The sequence below is a fragment of the Bos indicus x Bos taurus genome, chromosome 8 (assembly GCF_003369695.1).
Source record: "Bos indicus x Bos taurus breed Angus x Brahman F1 hybrid chromosome 8, Bos_hybrid_MaternalHap_v2.0, whole genome shotgun sequence".
Lineage (NCBI taxonomy): Eukaryota > Metazoa > Chordata > Mammalia > Artiodactyla > Bovidae > Bos > Bos indicus x Bos taurus.
The window spans coordinates 76,217,108-76,238,607 of NC_040083.1; the positions used below are offsets into that span (position 1 = coordinate 76,217,108).

The window sequence follows — 21,500 nt, forward strand, 5'->3', positions numbered from 1 at the left end:
CTGTAGTTTTTTTTTTTAATTAATTAATTTATTTTAATTGGAGGCTAATTACTTTACAATATTGTGGTGATTTTTGCCATACATTGACATGAATCAGCCTCAGATGTACATGTGTCCCCCATCCTGAACCCCTCTCCCACCTCCTTCCCCATCCTATCCTTCTGGGCCATCCCAGTGCACCGGCTTTGAGTGCCCTGTTTCATGCATCGAATTTGGACTGGTCATCTATTTCACATATGATAACATACATGTTTCAATGCAATTCTATCAAATCATCCCACCCTCCCCTTCCCTCACAGAGTCCAAAACTCTGTTCTTTATACCTGGGTCTCTTTTGCTGTCTCGCATATAGGGTTGTTGTTACCATCTTTCTAAATTCCATATATATGCATTAATATACTGTATTGGTGTTTTTCTTTCTGACTTACTTCACTCTGTATAATAGGATCCAGTTTCATCTACTTCATTAGAACTGATTCAAATGCATTCTTTTTAATATCTGAGTAATATTCCATTGTGTATATGTACCACAGCTTTCTTATCTATTTGTCTGCTGATGGACAGTAGGTTGCTTCCATGTCCTAGCTATTGTAAACAGTACTGAGACGAACACTGGGGTACATGTGTCTCTTTCAATTTTGGTTTCCTTGGTGTGTATACCCAGCAGTGGGATTGCTGCATCATAAAAACATGGATTTTCTAAGCAAATGTTGGTTGACTCCTCAAGAATTCTTCCACCTCAGCCAGGGCAGACTGTCACTCTGTTCTACAGGAGCAAGAATTATGAGGTCGCACCTGGAGATAAAACTGCAGCCATCATGCCCAAGAAGATGGGCAACAGGCCAGCACCTGCCACAACCTCCCACCACTCCTCCATGTGGGGACCAGGCAGTCACAGGAGGCTTACAGCAGGTGAGACTTCCACCACTGCATCTGGATTCAGAATAAAGAACTGATTTGTGCTTGTTTGTTTTCAAACCAGACATTAAAACAAAACAAAACAAAACACTCTAGGTCAGAGGTACCATTGTAACAAAGTGGCCACTTGAGCATGCTCCATAATTGTAATGCTCACTAGGGGGTATCATGGCTGAACATTCCCATAAAATGTCCCCCAAAACTAAAACTGAAGAGAGTGGTTGTTTTCAGTATGTGTGGTGGGAAGGAGCACCCAGAATGTGTCATTATCACAAATATTTCTGCTCGGTTACCTAAACATGACAGGTGTGAGTACATTTAAGGGACAACCCTTGAGGGAGCCTATATTCGGGACTGATCCAAGTAGATATGAGACATAGAGCCTTTGTAGCTATCCAGATCTTTTACCTCTGTGAAAAAAAGAAGTTTTACACTCTACATGTTTGCTTTTCTTGTGGTTAAGAAGCATATAACATAAATCTACGTCCTTCACAAACTTTGAGGTGTACAGTGTTGTTGCCTACATGCCTATTTTCACGCAGAGCCTTTTCCACGTTGAACGACTGAAGTTCCATAACCCACTGAACAGCAGCTCTTCATTTCCTAATCCCTGGGCCCCTGGCAATCACCATTCGACTTTCTAAAAGTTGTCTACTTTAGACACTTCATATAAGTGGAACTGTACATTATTTGTCCTTCTGTGACTGGCTTACTTCACTCAGCATAATGTGCTCAGGTCCATCTGGGTTGTCACATACTGCAGAAATTCCTTCTTTTTGTATAGCTGAGTAATATTCCATTGAAGTATATAGCACATTTTCTTTATTCATTCATCTGTCAATGGGCATGTGAGCTGTTTGCACCTGCTGGCTATTGTTACTAATGCTGCAATGATCACAGGAGTGCGGATATCTCTTCAAGATCCTGATTTCAATTTTTTTGGATATACACGCAGAAATGAGATTGCTGGATCATATGGAAGTTCCATTTGTACTTTTCTGAGTAACCTTCATACCATTTTCCATAGTGGCTGCACCAATTTACATTCCCACCAACAATATACAAGGGTTGCGATTTCTCTATATTCTCAGTAGTACTTATAATTGTTTTTTTGATAACAGCCAATAAGTGGCAATTTCCATTGCAATTTAAAAAAACTTATTTATTTTTAATTGATGGGTAATTGCTTTACAGCACTGTGTTGGTTTACACCAAACATCAACATGATCTATTGCAGTTTTGATCTGCATTTCTCTGATGATTAGTGATGAGCATCTTTTCATCCTCACAAAAATCTTTTTTGACTGCAGGACAAAATATTCCAATAATGAAAGGATATACCATTATGTTACCAGAACATATAACCTCTTATCACTAAATTCCCTTATTTTTATTCCATGCCAATTGATTTTTTTCCATGTCTTAAATCCGTGACAAATACGTTCAGTTTCAAATGACGAGAAGGAAAGACATCAGGGTAAAAGGTGTTTTGGACATCTCGGTGCTTTCAGAGCTCAGCCCTCCTCCCCCAGGGACGCACTTACCAGAGCAGCATAACCGGGAGATAGAAAATACTGTACAGTAACATCTGATGGGCTTGAACTTGGTAACTTGGGAAAGTACAAGAACATGCAAGAGCAAAAAAGAGAGTCAAGACAGACTACCTTTGGGTCAAAATACTATCCCACAAACTTGGACGGGGCAGAAGCAGCATGGTTAAGGTTCTAAGCTACAGTGCCATGGAACCACATGTTCACATCAACACGACCTTCAAAGCAAAGATCACATCTGACACTTGAACTTATCACTGCATGTTCTCAGGCAGGAAACAGGGGCTGCAAACTGGGAAAAGTATCTTTCCCACTTTTGTGCTCTGTCCTTCACAGAGAACACAAAACTGGAAATTCCTACATAAAATCTGGATACCTTACCATCCTTTCTAAGTTGGCATCAGTGACAACACCAGGCCTACCTCCTGCATGGCAGCACGTGTGTCTATACTAGTAGATGATGCAGAGGTGGGTACTGGGCCCCAACTCCATTCCACCGGGTCAACGTTAGCTGACTAATCCCGGAGGCCTCGGTGTCTGTGAGCTCCCAGTCCATTACATTAGTCACAGTCCACAGGGGGACTGAGGGGATAATCTGATCAGAGCCTAGAGTGTCTCTTGTTGGAACTGTAACACTAACATGCAAGATAACTGCTCTACTAAAGAGAAGAATAAACTCCCTGAATTTAGTTCATCTGCTTGTTTCCTGACTCCCACTGACAGCTGGACCCAGACTTTGTGATTTTCCCTCCTCATTATCTTCCCTGGTGCCACCACCTCTGGAGAGAGAGCAAATGGCCAAGAAACTTTGATTTTTTGACTGGATATAATTTTAAAGCACCCAGTTTCTAGTGCAGTCCCAGGCACACATAGATTACAAAAGTATTTTAAATGAAACAGTGAATGAATGACATAGGAAAAAGGCAAGAAGAGTTTCTTCTTTGGGCAAATAACAAAAATGGTCCTTAAGACTGAGAGCAATTTAAGTTGAACTTCTTCCACAATATTGATATTATGCCTTCAATTTATTATTTTTTAAATTAATTAATTAATTTTAATTGGAGGCTAATTACTTTACAACACTGTAGTGGTTTTTGCCATACATTGACATGAATCAGCCATGGGTGTACATGTGTTCCCCATCCTGAACCCCCCTCCCAACTCCCTCCCCATCCCATCCCTCAGGGTCATCCCAGTGCACCAGCCCTGAGCACCCTGTCTCATGCATCGAACCTGACCTGGCAATCTGTTTCATATATGATAATATACATGTTTCAGTGCTATTCTCTCAAATCATCCCACCCTCACCTTCTCCCACAGAGTCCAAAAGTCTGTTCTATACATCTGTGTCTCTTTTGCTGTCTCGCATATAGTGTCATCGTTGCCATCTTTCTAAATTCCATATATATGTGTTAGTATACTGTATTGGTGTTTTTCTTTCTGGCTTACTTCACTCTGTATAATAGGTTCCAGTTTCATCCACCTTATTAGAACTGATTCAAATGCATTCTGTCTAATGGCTGAGTAATATTCCGTTGTGTATAGGTACCACAGCTTTCTTATCCATTCATCTGCTGATGGACATCTAGGTTGCTTCCATGTCCTGGCTAGTGTAAACAGTGCTGCAATGAACACTGGGGTACACATGTCTCTTTCAATTCTGGTTTCCTCAGTGTGTATGCCCAGCAGTGGGGTTGCTGGTTCATATTATATCTTCAATTTAAATGACAGACAAGATTGATATGCAATGAAAACCAGGGAAGCTAATGTTTTCCATCTTATATAGTTCTTAAGGATTTCAAGTCCTTTTGAAACAGTATTTCTCCCACTTGATAAACATGTAGTCCTTACTAAAGAAAAGGTGACATAAACATTATTTATATCATGTTACTTAACTATGAACAAACATAAACCAGATATAAACTCCTTATACTTACAGCTCCCAAGCATTTATGTGACCAACACATGTTTGGAGAATCAAGGGAGTGAGAATGAGAAACATTTATTTAATCCGACAAGGGACACTCCGCTACTGAAACTACAGCCCCAAAGCCAATAGCACCATGGTCCTTGGAAGCCTGTGTGCTGCACTCTCCAGCCACACTCACAGGATCAAAACCCTGTTCCCCAATCACTTTTCAACTGAGAACGCAGACAACCCAACACTCTGTGTTGCTGGTCACTTTCAATTTACATGGACATGTCTCTACACTAGGGCCACAGCTGTGCCTTCCTCACCAGCCCATGACAAGAACAGCGTGCTGTGGACGCCACACAACCTTAAACACCACACAGGCAGGTTCTCAGTCAGTCAAATCTGTCACGGCACAGTCATCTAGGTGATCCCAAATCTGCTCAAATTAATTTGTTTTATATTATCAGATAATGATAACATAAAATGAAAACAAAACTGTTTAGTCTTCTAAGATTCCCAAGCACACATGTAAAGACCCAAAGGGCCCCCAATTTGAGGAACTATTTTGCCATGAAATTTCTACATTTTGGAGATGTGCCCAGAGGCATTTTTCTGCATATATTATACTGCATCTCAGCTCCTTTGGGTGTCAGAAACTCCTAGGTATTCAAAAAGGTGATAAGCTCCTTGAAGGTCAGGGTCAGGTCTGTAAGGGAGTCTCTCTAGTGCCTGGGACACTGGCAGGCACATGAATACTGGGGGAACTAGAGAAAGAATGAAAGAAACATGCCTGAGCTACTGCATCTATATGTCTTGCTTTTATAAGGCATATAGATGAAGGCCTCAAGAGTTAAAATTCACCTTTCTCTTTTTATAATTACTCTGACAGAAGCAATTATAATTTGGAAGACCCCACATATTTACCAGTTGAACCAATGAAACTGTTTTTTTTTTTGAGGAACTAATATCAAAGAAGTCATACATATCATTCCGTCATTACAACTTTCCTCTGGGAAACAGTGTTTACTTTCCATTTTATAACCTGATACGAGACTAACAGTTAGATAGGAGCAGCCCGAATACCCATGATAAATCGTCTCTTCCCATTTCTTCCCTCCAACAATAGACTGCAGTCAGGTACAACTAAGCTTTAACAAGCTATATGGGAAGCAAGAAAGTATTTTCTGTATATTCTCTTAGGAGAAAAATGCAGACATCTGAATCACCTTGGCACCCTAACCTCACCATCTTCTAAAGGTTCTGCCATCAGCCTCTACGCTTCGATTCCAGGAAGATTAGCCAAATTTGGCTACTTCTGCTTTTTTTTTTTTTTTTAATTTTTTAAATTTTTAAATTTTTTTTTTTTTTTTAAATTTCAGGTATACACGTGCTCCCCATCCTGAACCCTCCTCCCTCCCCCCTCCCCATACCATCCCCCTGGGCCGTCCCAGCTCACCAGCCCCAAGCATCCAGCATCGTGCACTGAACCTGGACTGGCATCTCGTTTCATACATGACATTTCACATGTTTCAATGCCATTCTCCCAAATCTTCCCACCCTCTCCCTCTCCCACAGAGTCCATAAGACTGTTCTATACATCAGTGTCTCTTTTGCTGTCTCGTATACAGGGTTATCATTACCATCTTTCTAAATTCCATATATATGCGTTAGTATACTGTATTTATGTTTTTCCTTCTGGCTTACTTCACTCTGTATAATAGGCTCCAGTTTCATCCACCTCATTAGAACTGACTCAAATGTATTCTTTTTAATGGCTGAGTAATACTCCATTGTGTATATGTACCACAGCTTTCTTATCCATTCATCTGCTGATGGACATCTAGGTTGCTTCCATGTCCTGGCTATTATAAACAGTGCTGCGATGAACATTGGGGTACACGTGTCTCTTTCCCTTCCGGTTTCCTCAGTGTGTATGCCCAGCAGTGGGATTGCTGGATCATAAGGCAGTTCTATTTCCAGTTTTTTAAGGGATCTCCACACTGATCTCCATAGTGGCTGTACTAGTTTGCATTCCCACCAACAGTGTAAGAGGGTTCCCTTTTCTCCACACCCTCTCCAGCATTTATTATTTGTAGACTTTTGGATCACAGCCATTCTGACTGGTGTGAAATGGTACCTCATAGTGGTTTTGATTTGCATTTCTCTGATAATGAGTGATGTTGAGCATCTTTTCATGTGTTTGTTAGCCATCTGTATGTCTTCTTTGGAGAAATGTCTATTTAGATCTTTGGCCCATTTTTTGATTGGGTCATTTATTTTTCTGGAGTTGAGCTGTAGGAGTTGCTTGTATATTTTTGAGATTAGTTGTTTGTCGGTTGCTTCATTTGCTATTATTTTCTCCCATTCTGAAGGCTGTCTTTTCACCTTGCTGATAGTTTCCTTTGATGTGCAGAAGCTTTTAATTTTAATTAGGTCCCATTTGTTTATTTTTGCTTTTATTTCCAATATTCTGGGAGGTGGGTCATAGAGGATCCTGCTGTGATGTATGTCAGAGACTGTTTTGCCTATGTTCTCCTCTAGGAGTTTTATAGTTTCTGGTCTTACATTTAGATCTTTAATCCATTTCGAGTTTATTTTTGTATATGGTGTTAGAAAGTGTTCTAGTTTCATTCTTTTACAAGTGGTTGACCAGATTTCCCAGCACCACTTGTTAAAGAGATTGTCTTTTCTCCATTGTATATTCTTGCCTCCTTTGTCAAAGATAAGGTGTCCATATGTGCGTGGATTTATCTCTGGGCTTTCTATTTTGTTCCATTGATCTATATTTCTGTCTTTGTGCCAGTACCATACTGTCTTGATAACTGTGGCTTTGTAGTAGAGCCTGAAGTCAGGTAGGTTGATTCCTCCAGTTCCATTTTTCTTTCTCAAGATCGCTTTGGCTATTCGAGGTTTTTTGTATTTCCATACATATTGTGAAATTATTTGTTCTAGCTCTGTGAAGAATACTGTTGGTAGCTTGATAGGGATTGCATTGAATCTATAAATTGCTTTGGGTAGTATACTCATTTTCACTATATTGATTCTTCCAATCCATGAACATGGTATATTTCTCCATCTATTAGTGTCCTCTTTGATTTCTTTCACCAGTGTTTTATAGTTTTCTATATATAGGTCTTTAGTTTCTTTAGGTAGATATATTCCTAAGTATTTTATTCTTTTCGTTGCAATGGTGAATGGAATTGTTTCCTTAATTTCTCTTTCAGTTTTCTCATTATTAGTGTATAGGAATGCAAGGGATTTCTGTGTGTTGATTTTATATCCTGAAACTTTACTATAATCATTGATTAGTTCTAGTAATTTTCTGGTGGAATCTTTAGGGTTTTCTATGTAGAGGATCATGTCATCTGCAAATAGTGAGAGTTTTACTTCTTCTTTTCCAATTTGGATTCCTTTTATTTCTTTTTCTGCTCTGATTGCTGTAGCCAAAACTTCCAAAACTATGTTGAATAGTAATGGTGAAAGTGGGCACCCTTGTCTTGTTCCTGACTTTAGAGGAAATGCTTTCAATTTTTCACCATTGAGGATAATGTTTGCTGTGGGTTTGTCATATACAGCTTTTATTATGTTGAGGTATGTTCCTTCTATTCCTGCTTTCTGGAGAGTTTTTATCATAAATGGGTGTTGAATTTTGTCAAAGGCTTTCTCTGCATCTATTGAGATAATCATATGGTTTTTGTTTTTCAATTTGTTAATGTGGTGTATTACATTGATTGATTTGCGGATATTGAAGAATCCTTGCATCCCTGGGATAAAGCCCACTTGGTCATGGTGTATGATCTTTTTAATGTGTTGTTGGATTCTGATTGCTAGAATTTTGTTTAGGATTTTTGCATCTATGTTCATCAGTGATACTGGCCTGTAGTTTTCTTTTTTTGTGGCATCTTTGTCAGGTTTTGGTATTAGGGTGATGGTGGCCTCATAGAATGAGTTTGGAAGTTTACCTTCCTCTGCAATTTTCTGGAAGAGTTTGAGCAGGATAGGTGTTAGCTCTTCTCTAAATTTTTGGTAGAATTCAGCTGTGAAGCCATCTGGACCTGGGCTTTTGTTTGCTGGAAGATTTTTGATTACAGTTTCAATTTCCGTGCTTGTGATGGGTCTGTTAAGATTTTCTATTTCTTCCTGGTCGAGTTTTGGAAAGTTGTACTTTTCTAAGAATTTGTCCATTTCTTCCTCGTTGTCCATTTTATTGGCATATAATTGTTGATAATAGTCTCTTATGATCCTTTGTATTTCTATGTTGTCTGTTGTGATCTCTCCACTGTCATTTCTAATTTTATTGATTTGATTTTTCTCCCTTTGTTTCTTGATGAGTCTGGCTAATGGTTTGTCAATTTTATTTATCCTTTCAAAGAAGCAGCTTTTGGCTTTGTTGATTTTTGCTATGGTCTCTTTTGTTTCTTTTGCATTTATTTCTGCTCTAATTTTTAAGATTTCTTTCCTTCTACTAACCCTGGGGTTCTTCATTTCTTCCTTTTCTAGTTGCTTTAGGTGTAGAGTTAGGTTATTTATTTGACTTTTTTCTTGTTTCTTGAGGTGTGCCTGTATTGCTATGAACTTTCCCCTTAGGACTGCTTTTACTGTGTCCCACAGGTTTTGGGTTGTTGTGTTTTCATTTTCATTCGTTTCTATGCAAATTTTGATTTCTTTTTTGATTTCTTCTGTGATTTGTTGGTTATTCAGCAGCGTGTTGTTCAGCCTCCATATGTTGGAATTTTTTATAGTTTTTCTCCTGTAATTGAGATCTAATCTTACTGCATTGTGGTCAGAAAAGATGCTTGGAATGATTTCTGTTTTTTTGAATTTACCAAGGCTAGCTTTATGGCCCAGGATGTGATCTATCCTAGAGAAGGTTCCATGTGCGCTTGAGAAAAAGGTGAAATTCATTGTTTTGGGATGAAATGTCCTATAGATATCAATTAGGTCTAACTGATCTATTGTATCGTTTAAAGTTTTTGTTTCCTTGTTAATTTTCTGTTTAGTTGATCTATCCATAGGTGTGAGTGGGGTATTAAAGTCTCCCACTATTATTGTGTTATTGTTAATTTCTCCTTTCATACTTGTTAGCATTTGTCTTACATACTGTGGTGCTCCCGTGTTGGGTGCATATATATTTATAATTGTTATATCTTCTTCTTGGATTGATCCTTTGATCATTATGTAGTGACCTTCTTTGTCTCTTTTCACAGCCTTTGTTTTAAAGTCTATCTTATCTGATATGAGTATTGCTACTCTTGCTTTCTTTTGGTCCCTATTTGCATGGAAAATTTTTTTCCAGCCCTTCACTTTCAGTCTGTATGTGTCCCCTGTTTTGAGGTGGGTCTCCTGTAGACAACATATGTAGGGGTCTTGTTTTTGTATCCATTCAGCCAGTCTTTGTCTTTTGGTTGGGGCATTCAACCCATTTACATTTAAGGTAATTACTGATAAGTATGATCCCGTTGCCATTTACTTTATTGTTTGGGGTTCGAATTTATACACCATTTTTGTGTTTCCTGTCTAGAGAATATCCTTTAGTATTTGTTGTAGAGCTGGTTTGGTGGTGCAGAATTCTCTCAGCTTTTGCTTGTCTGAGAAGCTTTTGATTTCTCCTTCATACTTGAATGAAATCCTTGCTGGGTACAATAATCTGGGCTGTAGGTTATTTTCTTTCATCATTTTAAGTATGTCTTGCCATTCCCTCCTAGCTTGAAGAGTTTCTATTGAAAGATCAGCTGTTATCCTTATGGGAAGTCCCTTGTGTGTTATTTGTTGTTTTTCCCTTGCTGCTTTTAATATTTGTTCTTTGTGTTTGATCTTTGTTAATTTGATTAATATGTGTCTTGGGGTGTTTTGCCTTGGGTTTATCCTGTTTGGGATTCTCTGGGTTTCTTGGACTTGGGTGATTATTTCCTTCCCCAGTTTAGGGAAGTTTTCAACTATTATCTCCTCAAGTATTTTCTCATGGTCTTTCTTTTTGTCTTCTTCTTCTGGAACCCCTATGATTCGAATGTTGTAGCGTTTAATATTGTCCTGGAGGTCTCTGAGATTGTCCTCATTTCTTTTAATTTGTTTTTCTTTTATTCTCTCTGATTCATTTATTTCTACCATTCTATCTTCTAATTCACTAATCCTATCTTCTGCCTCTGTTATTCTACTATTTGTTGCCTCCAGAGTGTTTTTAATTTCATTTATTGCATTATTCATTATATATTGACTCTTTTTTATTTCTTCTAGGTCCTTGTTAAACCTTTCTTGCATCTTCTCAATCCTTGTCTCCAAGCTATTTATCTGTGATTCCATTTTAATTTCAAGATTTTGGATCAATTTCACTATCATTATTCGGAATTCTTTATCAGGTAGATTCCCTATCTCTTCCTCTTTTGTTTGGTTTGGTGGGCATTTATCCTGTTCCTTTATCTGCTGGGTATTCCTCTGTCTCTTCATCTTGTTTAAATTGCTGAGTTTGGGGTGTCCTTTCTGTATTCTGGCAGTTTGTGGAGTTCTCTTTATTGTGGCTTTTCCTCGCTGTGTGTGGGTTTGTACAGGTGGCTTGTCAAGGTTTCCTGGTTAGGGAAGCTTGTGTCAGTGTTCTGATGGGTGGAACTGTATTTCTTCTCTTTGTTCAGTCGCGCTGTGGGGAGGGAGGGAGGGAGGGATGCTGTAAACAAATAACACTGGCGTGCGCTCGCAGTGCCTCAGCCACACTGGGTCTGCCCCCGCTCACGGCGCGTGTAGCCTCCCTGCCCACACTGCTCGGGCTCTAGGTTGTTCCGCCGGGAACAATCCGAGGCTGGCCCTGGGTTGCATGTACCTCCCAGGTCCAAGCCGCTCAGGTTCAGGCACTCGGGTAGTCCTCAGAGGCGCAGACTCAGTTGGGCCTGAGTATTGTGCTCTTCCCAGGTCCGAGCAGCTCAAGTGATGAGGTGTTTGGCGAGCGCCAATGCTGCGACTTATCGCCTCCCCGCCACTCGGTTATCTGGGCGTAAAACCGGCGCACCTTCTTAGGCAGATGTTAACCGTCCAGACCCCCAAGAAGTTTTAGTTAGCAAAGAAGCCTGCTTACAGTTTTATAGATAATGTCTCTCTGGGGCTGCGATTGCCCCCTTCCGGCTCTGGCTGCCTGTCACCGGAGGGGGAAGGTCTGCAGCCGGCTAACTCTGTTCAATTCTTTGTTCCGTGCGCGGGCCTGGCGGTGTCTTAGGTTAGGGCTGGCTTTTCGCGTGGTAGATATCCCACAGTCTGGTTTGCTAGCCCAAATTATTTCGCTCAGATAGTGCTCAGGGTATTCAGGCCAGATTCTTACTCTAAGCGATGCAGCCCGCGCTGCGCCTCCCTGCCCAGCCCCCGCTTGTTAATGGCGCGTGCAGGCGTCTGCGCTGCTTCTCCGCTGGGGGAGTTACCGTAGGACTCGCAATCTTCGAGTTTTAATTGTTTATTTTTTCTTCCTGTTATGTTGCCCTCTGTGCTTCCAAAGCTCGGCACAGATTCGGCAGTGAGAAGGTTTCCTGGTGTTTGGAAACTTCTCTCTTTTTAAGACTCCCTTCCCGGGACGGAACTCCGTCCCTCCCTCTTTTGTCTCTTTTTTTGTCTTTTATATTTTTTCCTACCTCCTTTCGAAGAGTTGGATTGCTTTTCTGGGTGCCTGATGTCCTCTGCCGGCATTCAGAAGTTGTTTTGTGGAATTTACTCGACGTTTAAATGCTCTTTTGATGAATTTGTGGGGGAGAAAGTGTTCTCCCTGTCCTACTCCTCCGCCATCTTGGCTCCTCCCTCCCTACTTCTGTTTTACAAATAAAATCCAATCATATAACCTGGGAAGAAATCCAGAAACAGGTTTTACATGCTCAAAGTGATAGGAGTAGCACGACTGAATTTCAACAATGATTTAGGAGAGGAGTAAATGAAAAATTCAGGCTAAAAGACAGGCTAGAGAAGAGTCTGTAGTTCTTGGAGAGCAGCCTTCCAATGGCATCCTGTCTTAGGCATTTTACTTGGTACCTACACCATAAGGGCAGAGCAAACAATCTCTCCTCAAAACCTGACAGCAGTGTTTTGAACAGTCCGTGAGATCTGAGATTCAGAGCAGCCCCCTGTCCATATGGCCAAAGCCGGGAGTCCTCTAAGGCTGGGAAGGCCAGAATACCTTTCTGGGGCCAAGAGGCCAAAAAGAAACTACCCTGAGATGAAATTCCAATATCAGAACCAGAAGGGGCCACCACCAGCAAGCAGAGCTCATAAAAGGTAAGCCACACAGAGATGCCTGCCGGGCCCAGGAGGAAGGTTTGGAAGGTTCAAGGAAGGGCTGTAGTCTTAACAGACAGGTTTCTCCCACTCAGCAGTAGGGTAATGACACAGATAATTGTGAAAAGAAAAAACAAAAAGCAACAGACAAGCAACAGTTAGAAATAAAGACATATACAATCTATATAGAGATATACAGACACACAAAAATATATAAAATGTATGTATTATACACACACACACATACACACACGTGGGCTTCCCAGGTGGCTCAGAGGCAAAGAATCTGCCTGTCAATGCAGGAGATGCCAGTTTGATCCCTGAGTTGGGAAGATCCCTGGAGAAGGAAATGAAAACTCACCCCAGTATTCTCATCTGGGAAACCCCATGGACAGAGGAGCCTGGCAGGGCTACAGACCATGGGGTCTCAAAAGAATCAGATATGACTTAGTGTCTAAACAGCAACAACACTATACACACACACACACACACACACACACACGCACACACAAACTCCCAGGTCTGAATTAAGAAAAGTCAGAAAATCTCTGGAAAGCTTGTGGCTAGCACTGATAGGCCCCAAAGTTAGTGCCAAAGGTAAGTATCACACACAAACACATCTCTGAACGTCTTCCAGGACCGAGGTCCAACCCACTCTGGTACCTCAAGGTTAGAGCAAATCTTTATTTCTGGATGAACACTGGACATGACTGGTCACATGAGTGACAAATATGTTTATCTTTAAACACTACAAACACCATTCAAAGCACCAGATGCTCACATATGGAAGATACTTTTAAGAGCTGTACTCAAGCAGAGAAGAGCTAATTTAACTCTGGCACCTCAAGCTGGCTCAGGGCCAGAACCACACTGAGTGGGCAGAGAGGGGAAACTGAGGCACTACCTAATCAATCATCAGTGTCTCTCCATCTGCCTGCTGGTCTTCTGCCTCCTCTCACCCTGCCCTCCTCATGCTGGGTCTCCAGCCCTCTCCCTGTGTTTACCTCTCTCTGTGCATCCCTCTCTCCTCTCCCTTTTCCATCTTTCCAAGCACCACATCTTGAAGTGGTGAAGTGGGCTTAGGAAGCAACTGCACTGTTACAAATGAAGATGATCAGAGCCCAAAGTGGACCCCAAGAAAGGGAAATGTAAAGGAAACTATGCCTCTGCCTACTGTAGCTTCGTCCTACAAGTTAAGTGGGATTGGTGTCAGCCGTTGTATTTACACTCCATTTTAGCTGTCATCCTCATAGTTATACAGACATGCTGAAGCAAACTGTTTTGATGATCCACGTGACAGTTCACATGTGGGTAGTTCTGGTTCTTCTCAATTAAATTTCTTGTTTCTAAGCCATTCAACAAAAGACTTCTTCAACACTGCATACAGAAAGGGCACAGACCATGTGAAACAACTGACCACGTGGGTCTAATTTTGGTACCTGAACAAATCCTACCCTAACCCTGTCTGGCAGGTCATCAGCTGTGCGAACCCTTACTACACCAGAGGCACCCACTCTGGGTCTGCTCTAAATACCGTGGCAAAACTCATGCCCGTTCACAAGTCCATTATGGTTTTGGTGCCGGCTGGACCCTTGTGCTTCTGTTTATGAGAATGTGGGGTTCTAAATTATTAAAGTTAATCAGTCCATAAATGAAACTCAGAATTTCTACAGATGGGACTGAGAACACTCTGAAAAGTTCTGGCTCTGACTAGACAAGAGAGATGAATTCCTGCCATGCCCCCTCCTCGGTCAAATGGTCAATGCATGCATACACACACACACACCTTGTATCCTTCTCTCCTTGCTAATCTCAGGACACATGAGCTCTCATCGGGAACTTGCAAACAAAGGGAGGGAACCAACAAAAGAAATGAAGAGAATGCATACAGCACGAACTAACTGCATTCTCAGGATATGAAGCAAGGAATCAAAGAACACTGAACAAATATTTACTGAGTACCCACTGTGTAAAAACCTTCCTTTCACCAAGATAATGCCTGGGGCCCCAGAAATGGGCTCCACTAGGTGGTTACAAGTCTGGTCTCTGTTTCTCCCCAGACATTCTCTCCCCACTTCATGAATTTTTCTTGGCCTGATGCAACCTTCCTTCTGGAATTCTCTTACATAACTATACTGCCTTGCCCATTCTGGTTTCACCTGCCGGCTGACCTTGTTCCAGCTTACCAGGAAGTGGCAATGGCCCATTCTGACCCTCTGGACCATTTACACATGTCCACCTCAGGTGAGCAGGTCACGCGGCTACTTGGGACGCTTCCCTCCCCAGGCTTGAAGGCAAAGACTCCCTCAGTTTTCTAAGGGAAAACCAACTTATGAGGGTATTAACACATATCTCAGAGACTATTTTTATTCTTTCACAGTACAAATTATTTTTCTCTAATATCACAATTATCAATGACTGAGGAGTTTAACCCAAATTTGCTTAACATTTTCGTCTAAGAGCTTGAATGATCTTTGAAATGGAAATCACCACCACCAGTTTTGCCTCTATAGGAACCAAACCAATCACTCCCAGTTTTGCCTCTATAGGAACCAAACATTCCTATATCTGATATCTGTTCTCCTCAAATTGTACATGAATAGTTCCCAAAGACAGGCATGGGACAGGGTGCTATCCGCAGGAAGGTGGAGTGCCAGGTGGGAAATTAAGGCACCAGGTGAGAAATTAAGGCACCAGGTGAAATGGCACACCTTCCCAGAGAGACAGTTTTTTCTCTGGAAGAAAATATAATATTTTATATTTTAAATATAAAATTTATATATAAATATACATAAATATATTATTTAATATATATTTATATATAAATTTATATTAAATTTTATATTTATATTTATTATATATATTATATATTTATATATATTAAATATAAATATATTAAATATAAATATATATTATATACATTTATATTTATTTTATATTTAAAATATATATAAAATATATTATATATAAATATAATAGTATATATAATATATAATATATAAAATATAAAATATAATAAAATATAAAAAATATAATAAATATATATTTAATATATAATATATGTATTAAATATATTTTAAATATAAATTTTAATATAAATATTAAAATAATATTACATTAAACCAACTCGCAAGATATTATACAGTAAAATGAACAAATACATGACTTATTTTTTTGAGATAAAAATTCAAAATTTCAAAGAAAGTTCCTGCTTGCTGGCAGTCTGTTGGGCTATGCCCACAATTCATGGCATGCTAAGTCGCTTCAGTCATGTCTGACTCTTTGTAACGCTTTGGACTGTAGCCCGCCAGGCTCCTCTGTCCATGGGATTCTCTAGGCAATAATATTTGAATGGTTGCCATGCCCTCCTCCAGGGGATATTCCCAACCCAGGGATCCAACCCCAGTCTTGTGCAACTCCTACACTGCGGACAGATTCTTAACCACTGAGCCACCAGGGAAGCCCACAATACATGGAGTTTACTGCAAATAATTTTTCTGCTTTTACATGCCCTCTAAGGAAATTTTTGAGAAATATTTTACTCACACTATGAACTTCTTGAGGGCATGAACCACGGTCTCCTGCTCTTTGTCTCCAGGGACTTAGGACAGTACCTAGGACAGTGGTTGGCACAAAGGAGGCACTCAATAATGTTTGCAGAATTAAAATAATGACAACGGCATTGTCAATAACAACAGATTTTTATCAAGTTTGAATGGGAGAAAGAGAAGGTGAACAGCTATATGAGGAAGTGGAATAGAAGGAACCCAATTTACCCAAACAGCTAATGGCTGCCATAGAAACAATCAGATGAAGCGACTCAGTTTAGTTCTTCAACAAGTACAGGAAGGCAAATATTGTATTTGTTAATCTCTCAGAAGGCAAGGGTGGGGCTTAGGACACAAGTCTATCAGGTGACACTGGTGCCATTAAATTTAATAGGTTCTCAAGAATTGGAAAGGCACAGTGATAAGAATAATGCCATCAATAATATTAAGGCCAGGTTGTACGCTGATCTTAACAAGATCATTTTGATCATTTAGAGGCTGAGTCAAATATCTGCTGCTGAGACTTGACAACTCTGAAAAGTAGTTTTGTGTGTGCGTGTGTGTATAAAATATGGTGCGGGTGTACCTTTTCTTATTCTCAATATTGTTACCTTTTTTACCTAGCTGGACCCAAACCAAGTTACAGATGGAAGCTGATTCAAAGTGTGTGTATATATATATATATATATATATTTTTTTTTTTTTTAACTTCCCTGATGGAGACACTGCATTTTTACTCATTTGTACATAATAGGAAAGATGGGTATCACACCCACTTTCTCTACACAATTCCTCTTATACTGCAGTGAGTCACTTTCCATGCCCAGTACTCCCTCAACTTTTCAAACTGGAGGGAGAAGAAGCTGGGCGGTGGAGGAAGTGAGAACTCCTAGCCCTGTAGGTGTAAGCTGTGAATGGGTGAGCCAGGTCACTGCTGCCTTCCAGAGCTATTTCCTTTTCTCAGTCTTCTGTCTCAGATATGTGAACTGCCAACCAAATGATGCCTTTCAGATCTTCCCAACAATGACAGCCAGAGACCCATACAATTCCAGAGAGCAGAAAAACATAGCATTAAGATGTTTGTGGCGCCCGAGGAAGATGTGCGAGTGGCTCAAGACATACAATGACTAGAAGCAGAGACAGATGCAAATTAATCTCAATAAAACCTGAGTATCCTTCCCACCAAGTCCTGAACCTGCAGGCATCCCCCTTTTGCCTGAAAAGTAACTTGATCCTATGCTATTTCTGTCAGAGCCACAAGAGTAGTTTATTGTGTGATTTTTATCATTTTATTCTGTGGTATAAAAAGTGAGAGTTTTTCAGTTCACAACATCTGGGATCAAATACTGCTCTTTCAGCAACTGGACAAGTCCCTTAACGTCTTTAGGTCGAAATTGCTCCATCAATCAAAGATAAGAAAGTCCACTCCCAAAGTTGCTCTGAATATTAAACAACCTTGTAAAATGCTCAGCACGTAGCAGTGATGAATATTTGTGTGCCGCAAAATAAATGCACAGCAAGGTTTTGTTTTCTACGTAGTAGGAGAAAATACCAAAAACTACTATAGAGAATGCCAAATTGGCTAGCGGCCCGGGTCACCGCTCGGGGCTGCCGCTGCGAGTGCAGCCTGGAGGCCAGGAGTAGGAGACGATATAATCAAGTCGCCGAGGTTTGGGGAGCACTCCTAAACCAGTGTCCTGGAAGAATCTCCGGGCGCTGCGGGTTTCACTCTGGCCTGTGTAACTAACAAAGTGCCCTTTGCAGCTGAGAGGATTCTCGTTCCTTAAAGGGTCTCATCTGGGAAAAGTTCAAGTGAATCAATAAATGGAGACAAGGGAGAGACAGGATCCACGGGGTCTGCACACTCCGAAGGTAAGAGGGAGAGATGGCAGGGTCCCGGGAAGGACAGGAAACAACACCACCACCTCCCGCCCTCCAAACCACACTCGTACCTGGGGATGAACTTGACCTCGTCCCCGAGTCTCGCCTGGAAGTCCTGCCAAGCCTGGCCGGAGCTCGCCGGGTCCCAGGGAGCGGCCAGAGCCGCTGCCGCGTCCTCGTCGCCCTCGTCCTCCTCGCCAGACCCGGAGTCGGACCCCACCTGGGCCGCGGCGGGCGCGGGCTCTCGCGGCCCCCAGCCCCGGCGCGGACCTACGCGGCGGGCCCCGCGAAAGCCGCGCGCGAACTCCTGGAAGGTGATGGCGCCGTCGCGGTCGGCGTCAAGCCGCTGGAACACGGCCTCGGCGTCGGCCGGCCGCACGCGCAACTCCGCGCACAACGCGCGGAACTCCTCACGCTCCAGGCGCCCGGAGCGGTTCGCGTCGCAGGCGGCGAAGACGGAGCGTAGCCGGGCTAGCTCCTCCAGGTCCCCGTCCGCCTCCATCCCGCTCGCGAGGGCTCCGGGGCGCGTGGCCCACCACGACTGCGGCGACGGCGGGGAGTCCGGGGCCACCTGCTGCCGCTGGGAGCTGACGCAAGTTCGGCGAGTCGGGCAGGTTAGGCCACTGGCGCGGACGTCGGGGCGGGGCGAAGCGCCTGAGTGGGTCGGTACTGTGCGCTCCGACGCGGCTTTGCGCGCCGACCTGTGCCGGCTCTGGCAGTCCCAGAGCCCTGCGAACGCGCCTCCGGCCACCCTCGGCCCGCTCAGCAGCGCCTGCCGCGACTGACAGCCCTGCGCGGCCGCACGCACTGGCCCGGAGGCGCCCGGCTCCGCCCCGCCAGGAGGAGGAGCGACTGGCTCCAGTTCCCACGCTTTCGCGTGTAGGGCTCTGGAGCCTGGGTTTGGGGCTTCTGGAGTTGGGGGACCCGGTTGGAACTGTGGGGAGGCAGTAGCGTTGCCAGGCCCTTGGTGTAAACAGTGTTTGCTCGGGTAAATCGAGCGCTGGTATGAGGAGCTAACTACTGGATAGAAAGAGGAAAGGAAGGTTAGGGGTAGGGTTGCAAATTAGTTAACATTATGTGTGTCTTATTATTTTCTGATTCTGGAAAATCGGTAAACATCTGTATATCCCAAACCAAAGTGTGAGATTTACCAGAAGACCCCGTTTTCTGATATTACGGGCTTTCTTTTTAAAAAACATTTATTTTTGACTGCATTGGGTCTTCGTTGCTGTGTGCTGGCTTTCTATACTTGCCAGGAGATGGGGGTTTCTCATTGCCCTGGCTTTTCTTCTTCGGAGAACGGGCTCTAGGATGGGGGCTTAGTTGCCCTGGGCATGTGGGATCTTCCTGGACCAGGCATGGAACCCGTGTTCCCTGACTTGGCAGGCAGATTCTCAACCACGGGGCCACCAGGGAAGTCCCATGGCCTTTCTTTAATGCATGTCGGTCCAACGTCGAGGTCCAACTAGTTAATGCACATTAGGAATCACATAGATCTTCCAGATCCTCAAATCCAAGTAATTTTTCTCAGTCCTTGTCTCCTCAGCCTGAGAGAAAATTAATCAAAATCTTTCAGGCAGCAATATTTAAACAAGGACTGAGGTATTGGTAGCTTTTTTTTTCTTTAAACAAATCTTATGGAAATTAGGCAGTTGTATTTTATCCTTTGATCTTAAACATTTATTTCAACAGTGCCATTGTGTCTTTGATATTGGCTGCTTCCTGGTTGTGGAGAAGGAAATGGCAACCCACTTCAGTATTCTTGGCTAGAGAATCCCAGGGACAGAGGAGCCTGGTGGGCTACCGTCTATGGGGTCGCACAGAGTCGACACGACTGAAGCGACTTAGCATGCATGCATGCATGCTTCCTGGTTATCAGATCTTTAAAATTCATCTATTTTTATCCTTTAAAAAAAATCTTGTCTTATTTCTGAGAGACCCTCACTTTGTCATATGACTTATGTGTATGTGTACTTTGATGATTTTCACAGCCTGTGAAAATGCATTTGGATAATTTTTACTTTATTCATATAAAGTCCCTCCACTCTTAAGACGTTCTTTTATTTATTTTCACTTCTTTTAGTTATGACTCTGTATTTCATTTCTTTTCATTCTCAGTTCAGTTCAGTCACTCAGTCATGTCCAACTCTTTGTGACCCCATGGACTGCAGGATGCCAGGCTTCCCTGTCCATCACTAATTCCTGGAGTTTACTCAAACTCGTGTCCATTGAGTCAGTGATGCCATAGCCATCTCATCCTCTGTCGTCCCCTTCTCCTCCTGCCTTCAATCTTTCCCAGCATCAGGGCCTTTTTCAATGAGTCAGTTCTTCGAATCAGGTGGCCAAAATATTGGAGTTTCAGCTTCAACATCAGTCCTTCCAATGAATATTTAGGACTGGTGTCCTTTAGGATGGACTGGTTGGATTTCCTTGCAGTCCAAGGGACTCTCAAGATTCTTCTCCAACACCACAGTTCAAAAGCATCAATTCTTCAGTGCTCAGCTTTCTTCACAGTCCAACTCTCACATCCATATATGGATGTGAGAGCTACTGGAAACACCATAGCTTTGACTAGACAGACCTTTTTTGGCAAAGTAATGTCTCTGCTTTTTAATATGCTGTCTAGGTTGGTCATAACTTTTCTTCCAAGGAGTAAGCGTCTTTTAATTTCATGGCTGCAGTCACCAAAAGCAGTGATTTTGGAGCCCAGAAAAATAAAGTCTGTCACTATTTCCACTGTTTCCCGATCTATTTCCCATGAAGTGATGGGACCGGATGCCATGATCTTAGTTTTCTGAATGTTGAGCTTTAAGCCAACTTTCTCACTCTCCTCTTTCACTTTCATCAAGAGGCTCTTTAGTTCTTCACTTTCTGCCATAAGGGTGGTGTCATCTGCATATCTGAGGTCATTGATATTTCTCCAGGCAGTCTTGATTTCAGCTTGTGCTTCATCCAACCCAGCATTTCTCATGATGTACTCTGCATGTAAGTTAAATAAGCAGGGTGACAATATACAGCCTTGATGTACTCCTTTCCTGATTTGGAACCAGTGTTGTTCCGTGTCCAGTTCTAACTGTTGCTTCTTGACCTGCATACAGATTTCTCAGGAGTCAGGTCAGGTGGTCTGGTATTCCTATCCTTTGAAGAATTTTCCACAGTTTGTTGTGATCCACACAGTCAAAGGCTTTGGCTTGGTCAGTAAAGCAGAAGTAGATGTTTTTCTGGATTCTCTTGCTTTCTCGATGATCCAGTGGATGTTGGCAATTTGATCTCTGGTTCCTCTTCCTTTTAATTTCTCTTCTTTTCATTCTGGATTCTCTTTATTCTTATCACGTTGATTGTTTTCAATATAATACAAATAGAAGATTTGACAGACACACTTCCTTAAGCAGATGTTCTTAAACAGAAAGCTAAGTGCTAAGCATCTGAGGAACTGTTTCTTCTTGA

At 42.1% G+C, this 21,500-nt stretch overlaps 1 protein-coding gene across 1 annotated transcript in view; it reads right to left on the reverse strand.

The window, feature by feature from the left end:
* Positions 1 to 18,818, reverse strand: part of RASEF (RAS and EF-hand domain containing) — a 95,120-nt gene extending 76,302 nt beyond the window's left edge. The window contains exon 1 of the mRNA XM_027550084.1: positions 18,125 to 18,818. Coding sequence (XP_027405885.1) covers positions 18,125 to 18,555 — 431 coding nt within the window. The 5' untranslated portion in view covers positions 18,556 to 18,818. The remainder of the gene's footprint in view (positions 1 to 18,124) is intronic.
* Between the last annotated feature and the right edge of the window lie 2,682 nt (positions 18,819 to 21,500).